Source organism: Nycticebus coucang, chromosome 15, assembly GCF_027406575.1.
Source record: "Nycticebus coucang isolate mNycCou1 chromosome 15, mNycCou1.pri, whole genome shotgun sequence".
NCBI lineage: Eukaryota > Metazoa > Chordata > Mammalia > Primates > Lorisidae > Nycticebus > Nycticebus coucang.
In genome coordinates, this window is record NC_069794.1 from 94,123,933 (window position 1) to 94,137,042 (window position 13,110).

Consider the following 13,110-nt stretch of genomic DNA (forward strand, 5'->3'; position numbering starts at 1 on the left):
AATCTTATTTTCAGATACATGTGGATTTAAAGCACCTAAAGTCAAAAAAGACAAAGATGGTCACTTTATATTGGTCAAGGGAAAAATACAACAAGAAGACATTTCAATTCTAAATATCTATGCACCCAATTTAAATGCTCCCAGATTCTTGAAACAGACCTTACTCAGTCTGAGCAATATGATATCTGATAATACCATAATAACAGGGGACCTTAACACTCCTCTTACAGAGCTGGACAGATCCTCTAAACAGAAATTAAACAAGGGTATAAGAGACTTAAATGAGACCCTAGAACAACTGTGCTTGATAGACGCATATAGAACACTCCATCCCAAAGATAAAGAATATACATTCTTCTCATCACCCCATGGAACATTCTCCAAAATTGATCATATCCTGGGACACAAAACAAATATCAACAGAATCAAAAGAATTGAAATTTTACCTTGTATCTTCTCAGACCATCAGGCACTAAAGGTGGAACTCAACTCTAACAAAAATGCTCGACCCCACCCAAAGGCATGGAAATTAAACAATCTTCTGTTGAATAACAGATGGGTGCAGGAAGAAATAAAACAGGAAATCATTAACTTCCTTGAGCATAACAACAATGAAGACACAAGCTACCAAAACCTGTGGGATACTGCAAAAGCAGTTTTGAGAGGAAAATTCATCGCTTTAGATGCCTACATTCGAAAAATAGAAAGAGAGCACATCAACAATCTCACAAGAGACCTTATGGAATTGGGAAAAGAAGAACAATCTAAGCCTAAACTCAGTAGAAGAAAAGAAATATCCAAAATCAAATCAGAGATCAATGAAATTGAAAACAAAAGAATCATTCAGAAAATTAATGAAACAAGGAGTCGGTTTTTTAAAAAAATAAATAAAATAGATAAACCATTGGCCAGACTAACGAGGAATAGAAAAGTAAAATCTCTAGTAACCTCAATCAGAAATGATAAAGGGGAAATAACTACTGATCCCACAGAGATACAAGAGATCATCTCTGAAGACTACCAGAAACTCTATGCCCAGAAATTTGACAATGTGAAAGAAATGGATCAATATTTGGAATCACACCCTCTCCCTAGACTCAGCCAGGAAGAAATAGAGCTCCTGAACAGACCAATTTCAAGCACTGAAATCAAAGAAACAATAAAAAATCTTCCAACCAAAAAATGCCCTGGTCCAGATGGCTTCACTCCAGAATTCTATCAAACCTTCAAGGAAGAGCTTATTCCTGTACTGCAGAAATTATTCCAAAAAATTGAGGAAGAAGGAATCTTCCCCAACACATTCTATGAAGCAAATATCACCCTGATACCAAAACCAGGAAAAGACCCAAACAAAAAGGAGAATTTCAGACCAATCTCACTCATGAATATAGACGCAAAAATTCTCAACAAAATCCTAGCCAATAGATTACAGCTTATCATCAAAAAAGTCATTCATCATGATCAAGTAGGCTTCATCCCAGGGATGCAAGGCTGGTTTAACATACACAAGTCTATGAACGTTATCCACCATATTAACAGAGGCAAAAATAAAGATCACATGATCCTCTCAATAGATGCAGAAAAAGCATTTGATAAAATCCAGCATCCTTTTCTAATTAGAACACTGAAGAGTATAGGCATAGGTGGCACATTTCTAAAACTGATTGAAGCTATCTATGACAAACCCACAGCCAATATTTTACTGAATGGAGTAAAACTCAAAGCTTTTCCTCTTAGAACTGGAACCAGACAAGGTTGTCCTCTGTCACCTTTACTATTCAATGTAATGCTGGAAGTTCTAGCCAATACAATTAGGCAAGACAAGGAAATAAAGGGAATCCAAATGGGAGCAGAGGAGGTCAAACTCTCCCTCTTTGCTGACGACATGATCTTATAATTAGAGAACCCCAAAGACTCAACCACAAGACTCCTAGAAGTCGTCAAAAAATACAGTAATGTTTCAGGATATAAAATCAATGTCCACAAGTCAGTAGCCTTTGTGTACACCAATAACAGTCAAGATGAGAAGCTAATTAAGGACACAACTCCCTTCACCATAGTTTCAAAGAAAATGAAATACCTAGGAGTATACCTAACGAAGGAGGTGAAGGACCTCTATAAAGAAAACTATGAAATCCTTAGAAAGGAAATAGCAGAGGATATTAACAAATGGAAGAACATACCATGCTTATGGATGGGAAGAATCAACATTGTTAAAATGTCTATACTTCCCAAAGCAATCTACCTATTCAATGCCATTCCTATCAAAATACCAACATCGTACTTTCAAGATTTGGAAAAAATGATTCTGCATTTTGTATGGAACTGGAAAAAACCCGTATAGCTAAGGCAGTTCTCTGTAACAAAAATAAAGCTGGGGGCATCAGCATACCAGATTTTAGTCTGTATTACAAAGCCATAGTACTCAAGACAGCATGGTACTGGCAGAAAAACAGAAACATAGACACTTGGAATCGAATTGAAAACCAAGAAATGAATCTAACATTTTACAACCACCTAATCTTTGATAAACCAAACAAGAACATACCTTGGGGGAAAGACTCCCTATTCAATAAACGGTGTTGGGAGAACTGGATGTCTACATGTAAAAGATCGAAACTGGACCCACACCTTTCCCCACTCACAAAAATTGATTCAAGATGGATAAAGGACTTAAACTTAAGGCATGAAACAATAAAAATCCTCAAAGAAAGCATAGGAAAAACACTGGAAGATATTGGCCTGGGGAAAGACTTCATGAAGAAGACTGCCATGGCAATTGCGACAACAACAAAAATAAACAAATGGGACTTCATTAAACTGAAAAGCTTCTGTACAGCTAAGGAGACAATAACCAAAGCAAAGAGACAACCTACACAATGGGAAAGGATATTTGCATATTTTCGATCAGACAAAAGCTTGATAACTAGGATCTATAGAGAACTCAAATTAATCCACATGAAAAAAGCCAAGAATCCCTTATATCAATGGGTAAGAGACATGAATAGAACTTTCTCTAAAGACGACAGACGAATGGCTAACAAACACATGAAAAAATGTTCATCATCTCTATATATTAGAGAAATGCAAATCAAAACAACCCTGAGATATCATCTAACCCCAGTGAGAATGGCCCACATCACAAAATCTCAAAACTGCAGATGCTGGCGTGGATGTGGAGAGAAAGGAACACTTTTACACTGTTGGTGGGACTGCAAACTAGTACAACCTTTCTGGAAGGAAGTATGGAGAAACTTCAAAGCACTCAAGCTAGACCTCCCATTTGATCCTGCAATCCCATTACTGGGCATCTACCCAGAAGGAAAGAAATCCTTTTATCATAAGGACACTTGTACTAGACTGTTTATTGCAGCTCAATTTACAATCGCCAAAATGTGGAAACAGCCTAAATGCCCACCAACCCAGGAATGGATTAACAAGCTGTGGTATATGTATACCATGGAATACTATTCAGCCATTAAAAAAAATGGAGACTTTACATCCTTCGTGTTAACCTGGATGGACGTGGAAGACATTATTCTTAGTAAAGCATCACAAGAATGGAGAAGCATGAATCCTATGTACTCAATTTTGATATGAGGACAATTAATGACAATTATGGTTATGGGGGGGAAACAGAAAGAGGGAAGGAGGGAGGTGGGTGGGGCCTTGGTGTGTGTCACACTTTATGGGGGCAAGACATGATTGCAAGAGGGACTTTACCTAACAATTGCAATCAGTGTAACCTGGCTTATTGTACCCTCAATGAATCCCCAACAATAAAAAAAAAAAAAAAAAGATATTGCAGCCAAGAAGAGGTAATATGATCCCAGAATTCCAGCACTAATCCTCTCTCACCAGGACAGACACACTCCGTCCCCACTCCCATGTGCTTCTCTACACAGCAGACTTGTTACTCCAGTGCTTAACATGTAGAACAAAGTCCCAGTTTTCCACCAGGTAATATAAAGCTTTCCATTTTCAATCCTGGCCTTCTTCATCTCCCAATAACTCTCACACTTTTCAACCTATAACACTAGACTTTATGTAGTTTCTTGCTAACCATCTCTCCTGTTCCATACCCCCTTTTAACCTAGTTAACTCTTATAGGTTTCAGCCTAGAGGCCATCTCATCTGGGATATCACCCTCCCTGCCACTGACCTCTCCCCTGCCCCTTCCTCTTCACTGCTGGGGCGGAGCCCCATCCTCCAGGCTCCAGTATTACTCTGAAGATGGCTCCATGTGGGGATGCTGTGCTGACATCATCTGTTTGGATGTTTGTCTCCCCCCGTCCATTGTAAACTCGTTGACAACAATTGCAGGATCATATTTAACTTATTTTCCAGTGTCTGGCAAACAGTAGGTATTAAATAAATGAGATAATGTATGCAACGTACTCAGCCCTACACCTGACAGAGTAAGTGTTCACTTTGTGCCTTTGTTGCTGCTGCTGTTGTTTGTTAATTTGGTGATGGACAAATGGTCACTGCTCACCTACCCACAAGTCAAAAATTGGTAGTTGTTTTGTTTTCTTCCTAGTGCTCTTTAGTTTTTACTTCCTAGTAAAAACTAAAGAGCTGACTGAACAGAAAGAAGAAAAAAGAAAGAAATAGAAAAAACAAGAAGCAATGAAGAACCTACAAAGGTAGATAAGCAATGAAATAAATGAAATCAATGAGAAAATTAGACAAAGCAAGGGGAATTTGACCAATTTTCCTAGCAGCTGAGAGTCTCCACTAGGAAAGTAGTTCTGATGGAAGTGGTAAACTCCCTCCAAAACGAGTCACTAAAAACTAGACCAGACAAACCACTTAAGGTAGAGAGCAGTAGACATCAGTTTCCCTGATTCATTCATAAAATATTTACAATAGGGCTGAAAAACATTTGTTACATCTCCCACGAGCTCCCCTTAGTTTTCTCAAGGGAAGAATGTGCAAAATTAATATTTACTTAGTTAACATTACCAAGCACAGGTGCCAGGACCATGCAGATGAGGGTGGCTAACATCTAACACAGCAGTGGAGAAGGTGCAGACAGCCATCTTATCGAGAACTTTTTGATGCAATCTATTATTTTGATTAGGTCTATATTATAAGAAAAAAAAAACGGGCAGATTGCTTCTGGGTGTTTGTTGATTAATTCTTTCAATAAAGCTGGTGAATACATTTCCTTAAAATAACAACCACAAATAACACACAAGTTGCACTTTATTGCTCTTTTCCCCCTCCACTGCCCCCTCCTCCCTCCTCTGCCCCCTTTTCATCTAACAGTTTCTAGAAGCAAAGCCAAACACTAGAAGAGCTGGTATTACTGTTCTCTTGCAGGTGTTTTCTTTAGTTTTGTAAATGTAGTCACATTTTCCCACCTCTTTGTTGATCAGAAATTTGCCTTAAAAAAAACTTTCAGAAATATCTCTGAAAGTATTCTTTTAGGAAATTCCCAGATTTTACTTTAGCTGAATTCTACATGATTTATTTCTTGTTGGTATTGTATTAACATGTAATACTACATTAAAAAATAACTAAGTTATGAGGGATTTATGAGCCAGTCGGGTAAGACCATAGAGTGTGAGAAGTGAATGGGACAGGGAACTTCCTGCACAGTCCCTCATTTTAGTGACAGGAAACCAAATTTCAGGATGTATAATAAAGTCACAAGGCTAGTAAAAGTCGAAGTCTGGACTGGATCCTAGATGTCCTTGTTCTTTTCCCATTATACCAGGTTGGTAGAGTGGACAGAGATGATTGAGTTGCTATGTATATATACATATTTTTTCTCCAGTCTAATTCTAGTAATGTAACTATTATGAAAATAAGAACAGCTAACGCACAGCGAAGAATTCTTACTTTGTGTCCTGTACTGTTCTACATTTTGTGCCTAACCTACTTGAGTTACAACATCATAATCCCCACCTTACCCATGAGAAAACCGAGGCACAACAGGCTACCTTACTTTCCCAGAGATAGGATGGGACGTCAAGGCCTGGCTTCAGCCCAGATGCACCATTCTATCTGGTGGCCTTGCAGCAAAAGTAGTCCTTCCTCTGAGGCTGGGAAAGCAATGGAAATGCTTGTCCTCCTGCCTGAATGTTGATATTTCATTGATATTCCAATGTCCTTGTGGTAGCTTTGCATTTTTGTACTCTCTCTTTCATATAACCGTTAATAAATGTATAATCTCACTCCCTTAGAATTTTCTGAACATAATCACCTTGATTTTACAATGGTGTGAAAATATAAACTTGGTGATTTTTCTCTTTTTAAATTACCTTCATGTAAAAATATTAAGAATTCTTTCCCAAACCACTGACAAAAGTAAACATAATTACAAACAAAAAGATTTACAGAAGGACCAGTATAGAAATCTATAGACATGAAATTTTTAAATATCCAAAACCACAGATTAAACAGAGGAGCTTTTGAGCATAAGTTGTACAAATTTTAAACACAGTCCTCAAATTCGTTCAAAAGCACATTTAATGAATATCTTATTCTGTTGTAAACATCAGCAACAATTGGCCTAACAATTTATAGAAAATACTTTTCATTAGAAAAAGAAGCCTTCAAAATGTACATACATTCATAAAGTTTAACAATGACATGCAGTTTGGAAAAGAATAGATAATGAAGACTTTGAAAGTCACGACCTTTGACAGGTGCAAACATGGGGCCTACTGATGAGCATTCTATAAACAGCATGCTATGAATTTGAGAGTGCTTATAGTGAGAGTAAGATGGAGTCAGTCAGGCTAGGGCTGACCTGACACAGCTGCTAGGGCTGCCCTGAGCTTTGGGGCCGATAAGCACAATGTAATTTCCACTCAAGCCCCAGGATTTTGGCTAAACCTTGATTAACCTGGGCAACAAAAGCGGGACCGTTGTCGGATCCGATTACCTTGGGTAGCCCAAATCTTGGAAAAATTTCTTCTAATATTATTTTGGCTACGACTTGAGCAGTCTCCCTTTTTGTAGGAAAAGCTTCAACCCATCCTGAGAAAGTATCTATGAACACCAGCAAGTACTTGTATCCGTATTTGGCCGGCTTAATTTCTGTAAAATCTGTTTCCCAGTAGCTCCCAGGACGATCTCCTCGGAGTCGTCTACCCTGAGGTAATGTGCTAGGCTGGGTGTTTACTAATTGGCAAGGTCTGCACTCTTTTGCAGCTGCGTCAACGAGTTTACTTAATTCCATAATATAGTATGGGGAGGACTGAACAATAGTTCTTAGATGCTTGGGGCCCAAATGAGTTAATTTATGAAGTTGTCTGAGAAAGGTGATCGCCTGCTCTTCAGGGAGGATAATTTTTCTTTCCGGAGTTTCTCGGATCCCCTCTGGGGATTCTAAGTGGAGGCCTAATCTGTTCATTCTCTCGAGATCCCGCTCCGAATATTTAAAGTGTTTGACAAGGGGGGGTGCTATTTCTTTAAGGCTAGGCCTTAAAGTGTTTTCATATAGCGGCAGGATGTTGAGCCTTTGAGCTGCTAGCTTAGCTTCTCGGTCGGCTCTTTGGTTTCCCTCGGCAACTCTGGACCCCCCTTTCTGATGCCCAGGGCAGTGGATAATGGCCACTTTCTTAGGGAGGTGAACAGCCTCCAGTAGACTTAGGATTTCTTCCTTGTGTTTAATTTCTTTTCCTGCTGAAGTCAGCAGTCCTCGCTGCCTGTAAATGGCCCCATGAACATGGGCCGTAGCAAAAGCATACCTGCTATCAGTGTATATGTTAACTTTTTTCCCTTCTGCCAAACGTAAGGCCTGGGTCAAGGCGACCAGCTCGGCCTTCTGGGCCGACGTCCCTTCAGGCAGACTACTTGCCCAGATGGTCTGCTTATCGTCCACTACCGCCGCCCCGGCCACCCTTTTACCTTCTATTATGGAGCTGCTCCCATCAGTGAACCAGGTCAGCTGGGCATCCGGCAGGGGCTGATCACAGAGGTCCTTCCGAGTTCCAGTTTCCTCAGCCAGTACTTCTTGGCATGTGTGTAATACATCTTTCTGGACAGAAGTATCAGGTAATAGGGTAGCTGGGTTGAGGATGACAGGTGGGCCAAACTGGACTCTGTCTCTGTTTAATAGGAGACTCTGGTAATGTGTCATGCGGGCATTAGACAGCCACCGGTCAGGGGGCTGTCTGATGATGCTTTCTAAAGCATGGGGGGCAATGACTGTCAACTTCTGCCCCATAGTCAATTTGTCTGCATCTTTTACCAGTACCGCTACTGCCACCACAGACCTCAGACAGGCTGGCCAACCACCAGCGACGGGGTCTAATTTCTTGGAGAGGTATGCTACCGGTCTTTTCCATGGCCCTAAAGGCTGCGTCAGCACCCCTCGGGCCACTCCTCTCTTCTCATCTACGTATAGGACAAAGGGCTTTGTTACATCTGGTAGAGCCAGGGCTGGGGCTGATAATAAGGCCTTTTTAATGTTGTCAAAGGCCCGCTGTTGGCTGGCACCACACTCGAAGGGAGTGCCTTCCTTGGTCAAAGGGTAGAGGGGAGCTGCCAGAGTAGCAAACCCCGGTATCCATAAGCGGCAGAACCCCTCAGTCCCTAAGAATTCTCGCACCTGGCGGGGCGAGCGGGGAACTGGAATCTGAGTCACAGTATGCTTTCTGGCTTCTGTTAACCATCTCTGCCCTCCTCTTAAGGTGTAACCCAGGTACGTTACCTCTTTCTGGCAGATCTGGGCTTTTTTAGCAGAGGCTCGATATCCTAAGCGGGCTAGTTCTTCTAGCAACAGTTCTGTGCCCCGATAGCACTCTTCTTTTGTTGTTCCAGCTAGTAGTAAGTCATCTACATATTGTAGGAGCGTTACCTGAGGGTGGCTGGCGCGAAAGTGAGCTAGGTCTTGGTGGAGGGCTTCATCAAAGATGGTTGGGGAGTTCTTAAACCCCTGTGGAAGTCGGGTCCATGTCAATTGCCCCGTTGTTCCAGAGTCCGGGTCTCCCCATTCAAATGCGAAGATGTTCTGGCTAGAGGAGTGTAGTCGGAGGCAGAAGAAGGCGTCCTTTAAATCCAGGACAGTGTACCAGATATGGTTCGGAGGGAGAGAGCTTAACAGATTATAAGGGTTAGGCACGGTGGGGTGGATGTCTTGCGCCCGCTTGTTTACTTCTCTTAAGTCCTGCACAGGGCGATAGTCTCCTGTGCCGGGTTTCTTGACAGGTAATAAGGGCGTGTTCCATGGTGACTGGCATTTTACTAGTATGCCCAGCTGTAGGAGACGCTGAATGTGAGGCTTAATTCCTTCCTGAGCTTCCTTAGTCATAGGATATTGGCGCACTGCCACAGGAGTGGAAGTAGCTTTGAGTTCTATGACTATAGGCGGCCTTTCTGCGGCCAGTCCCATTCCAGCAGTTTCGGCCCATGCCCCGGGATATTTTTCTAGCCAGTCATTTACGAGACTAGTCCCTTTCTCCCGCTGCTTTTCAAAGAGTCTATGTTCATCCTCTAAACGCATGGTCAGGGCTGTTACCCTCTTATTTTGGGTCACCTCTGGGCCATCAGGAGTAAAAGTGATTTGGGCTTCCATTTTGGTGAGTAAATCTCTCCTGAGGAGGGGCGCAGGGCACTCAGGGATAATTAAAAATGAGTGGGTTACCTGTCCCACTCCCAGATCTACTGATCTTCGGGTAGTCCATGAGTACTGCTGATGCCCTGTGGCCCCTACAACCCAGGATTTTTTCTTGGAGACGGGTCCTGATGGTTCAAGTAGGACTGAGTGTTGAGCTCCGGTGTCTACAAGGAACTCAACTGGCTTCCCCTCCACCTTAAGTATTACCCTAGGCTCGGGGAGGGGTTCCGAGCCCCGTCCCCGCTAATCTTCTTCTTCCTCTAAGGCCAGTACTTTCTTGGAGAATTCTTTCTTCTTTTTTTTAGGACATTCCCTGGCCCAGTGCCCCTTTTCCTTACAGTAGGCACGTTGATCCTTATCTAACGGGATGCGGTTATTCAGACTACCTGACTTCTTAGTTCTACCTTGGGTCTGTTCCTGGCTCTTCTCCCCTACTAATGCGGCCAAAATCCGTGTTAAGTTTTTCTCCTGTCTTCGGTCTCTCTTATTTTCCCTTTCTTCTCTCTCTTTCTCCTTTCTCTGCTCTTTTTCTTCCTCAGTTTCTCTTTTATGGTATACTTTCTCAGCTTCCTTAACTAAATCCTGCAAGGTATAGTCCTGCAATCCTTCAATTCTCTGCAGCTTTCTTTTAATGTCTACAGCTGACTGCCCTATGAAAGTCATAGCCATGGAAGCCCTCTGTCCTTCAGAGGCAGGGTCAAATGGGGTGTAGCGCCTAAAAGCTTCCATTAGACGCTCAAGAAACACAGAAGGGGGTTCCGTGGCCCCCTGTATTACTTCTCTTACCTTAGCCAAATTAGTGGGGCGTCTTGCCGCCCCACGGAGGCCAGCCACTAGAGCCTGGCGATAGACTGACAGTCGCTCCCTACCTTCTGCCGTGTTGAAATCCCAGTCTGGTCTGGAGAGGGGAAAGGCAGCCTCGATGATGTTGGGGAGCTGGGTAGGACGCCCGTCCGCCCCGAGTACATTCTTCCTAGCTTCTAATAAAATCCTCTCCCTCTCTTCAGTAGTGAAGAGAGTCTGTATGAGCTGCTGGCAGTCATCCCATGTGGGCTGATGAGAGAACATCAGGGACTCTACCAGCCCAGTCAGGCGTTGGGGGTCTTCTGAAAAAGGGGGGTGATTAGTTTTCCAGTTATACAGGTCTGCGGAAGAAAATGGCCAGTACTGGAGGGGCTGGAGAGGAGGTGGTCCCTCATCTGTTGCCACCGGCGGGGGGCCGTATGCCCTCAGGGGTAGGGCAACAGTAGTGTCGGGAGACACTCCTCCCCGGCGATGACTCCTGGTACCTTGTGCGGGCCCCAGTGAAGGTTCCCCCGGGGGTGCAGAGGGGGCAATCGCCGGATCCGGCGATGCTGGTCCTCCCTGCCCCCCGACAGGAGCCAAGGCGGGAGGGTATGGGGGAGGAGGGGGTGGAGGGTCGAGGAGAAGATGATCAGTCTGGATTTCCGGGTAGATCTTCTTAGGGGGGTACGAACTGTCGCCCCCTTTTCTGGGACCGGAAGATTGGACAGCGAGCACCTGAGGATTAGACGGGGGCCTGGATGTGGCAGTCCACGGCCGAACCCAGGGGGGCGGATTCTGCACCAGGTCCTGCCAGACTATGATGTAAGGTTGTTGATCTGGATGGGCTCCGGGTCCTCTCTGAAAAACAATCTCTTTAATAGCAAAAATAAGAGATAAGTCAAAGGTTCCTCCTGAGGGCCAGCCAACGTTAAAAGTAGGCCACTCCGAGGAGCAGAAAGTCTGCCATGGGCCTTTTTTAACCTCTACTGACAGATCACGACCTCTTCTCTTCACTTCAGTCCAATGATCTAGAGTTAAACTCAGAGGGGTTGTCACAGTCTGTCCCATCGTCAGTGGATATGTCAGAAACACAAATAACAGAAATAACAGAAATATTACAGGTACAAGGACCCACCTACTACACTTGGTCCTTCACAAGCCTATAATAGAATCAGACGGGCGCGTTTCCCGCAATTTTTGATCGAACAACCAGACTCGACCAGCGCCCTTACAGCAGGAGACAACCAGGCGTCCCTGGTTCTCCTCAGTTCCTGGGGCGTCCCCCAGGGTTTCAGCCTGTGGTCCTCCGGGCACGTCTACCGACCACTGTCTGGCCACTCTCACGAGGTGCCGAACGGCTGCGAAATCGAAAGCGCGCACACAAAGTCAAACAAAAGGACTGAAGACACAGACTAGACAGTTTTCGGGGTACCCCTTTCTTACCTCCAAGGTCGACTCTGCAGGTGAGGGGTGGTCGTTATATCCCGGACGAGCCCCCAAATGAAAGACTTGGGGCAGAACCCCCCACTCAGCCCAGAGCTCTGACCACCCCAATCAACCGCAAGAGTCGTCTCTTGATGCAAAAACGCAAGAGGATTTTTATTCCTGTATACGGGGACTTGATTCACAACTCTTTTAGGAGCCGAGAAATCAAGTCCCCCACAGCAGTTTTTTACAAGCTTATAAAGGCAAAAACTACAAAGTAGGCGGGAATAGCAGACATGAATAAAGTAAGAGAGAATACACACACCTGGGATTCTAACTAGATAAGGAGAACTCTAGTTCACTATTCAACTGTCTTAAGACAAGACTAACAGTCAAATATTTACTTAATAGTAAACATTTGCTGAAGCTCCTGGGGCTATCTCCTGGAACAGTTACAAAAGGTCACATTCCTATGGTAGGGAGCGAGAAGTGGTCACATTCTCATGGTAATATTTTCTTTCAGTTCTGTTTTATTTATTTTTTTCTGAGACAGAGTCTCACTTTGTCACCCTTGTAGAGTGCTGTGATTGCTCACAGCAACCTCCAGCTCTTGGGCTCAAGCGAGTCTCTTGCCTCAGCCTCCCAGGCACCCGCCACAATGCCTGGCTGTTTTTTTAGAGAGAGGGCCGTGCTCTTGCTCAGGCTGATCTTGTGAACTCAGGGCAATCCACCCACCTTAGCCCCCCAGAGTGCTAGGATTACAGGGGTGAGTCACTGCACCCAGCTAAAATAAGGAAACTTTCAAGAAGCCAAAATAGAACTCTTTTCAATAACAATCCTCGTCTGAAGATAGAGTGGCAGTGAAGCTTCTTAGAATAAAGCAGCGCACAGTACCAAAAAGAAAGTAGCCATGATTTCCTGTGGACAGAGGGCTAATTGATGCTTACAGTGAAAAGGCACCCTTCCTTCACAGAGTTTCCCTAAGCCTAGGTGAAGGTGGTTGTGAGCAGGGGTGGTAGATTTCAAAATAATAAATCTAGTTCACTCTAAGAACCAATGTTTCTTTGACTAAACTCATGATGTTACCCAAAAGAAGAAGTTGCTGAAGATTCTTTGTCCTTCATATTTACCAAGATCCTCCTAACCTCCTTCCCATGCTTGGGTGTGATTACAGGAAGCTTGTCAGATCAGTTACCCATGTAGTGGTTGGAACAGAGAACAGTGTGTGTTGGGGTGGGGGGCTGCAGCGTGAACACAGCTCTCCGCTTGGTTGAGGACTCAGTCTTTGCTGCCAATCTGTTAACAGTTTATAAATCAAGTAAAGA

At 43.6% G+C, this 13,110-nt stretch overlaps 1 protein-coding gene across 1 annotated transcript in view; it reads right to left on the bottom strand.

The window, feature by feature from the left end:
- Positions 1 to 12,598: 12,598 nt before the first annotated feature.
- The window catches only part of LOC128566341 (phosphatidylinositol 3,4,5-trisphosphate 3-phosphatase TPTE2-like), a 98,170-nt gene continuing 97,658 nt past the window's right edge, over positions 12,599 to 13,110 (bottom strand). Inside the window, exon 17 of the mRNA XM_053563116.1 lies at positions 12,599 to 13,081. Coding sequence (XP_053419091.1) covers positions 12,973 to 13,081 — 109 coding nt within the window. The 3' untranslated portion in view covers positions 12,599 to 12,972. The remainder of the gene's footprint in view (positions 13,082 to 13,110) is intronic.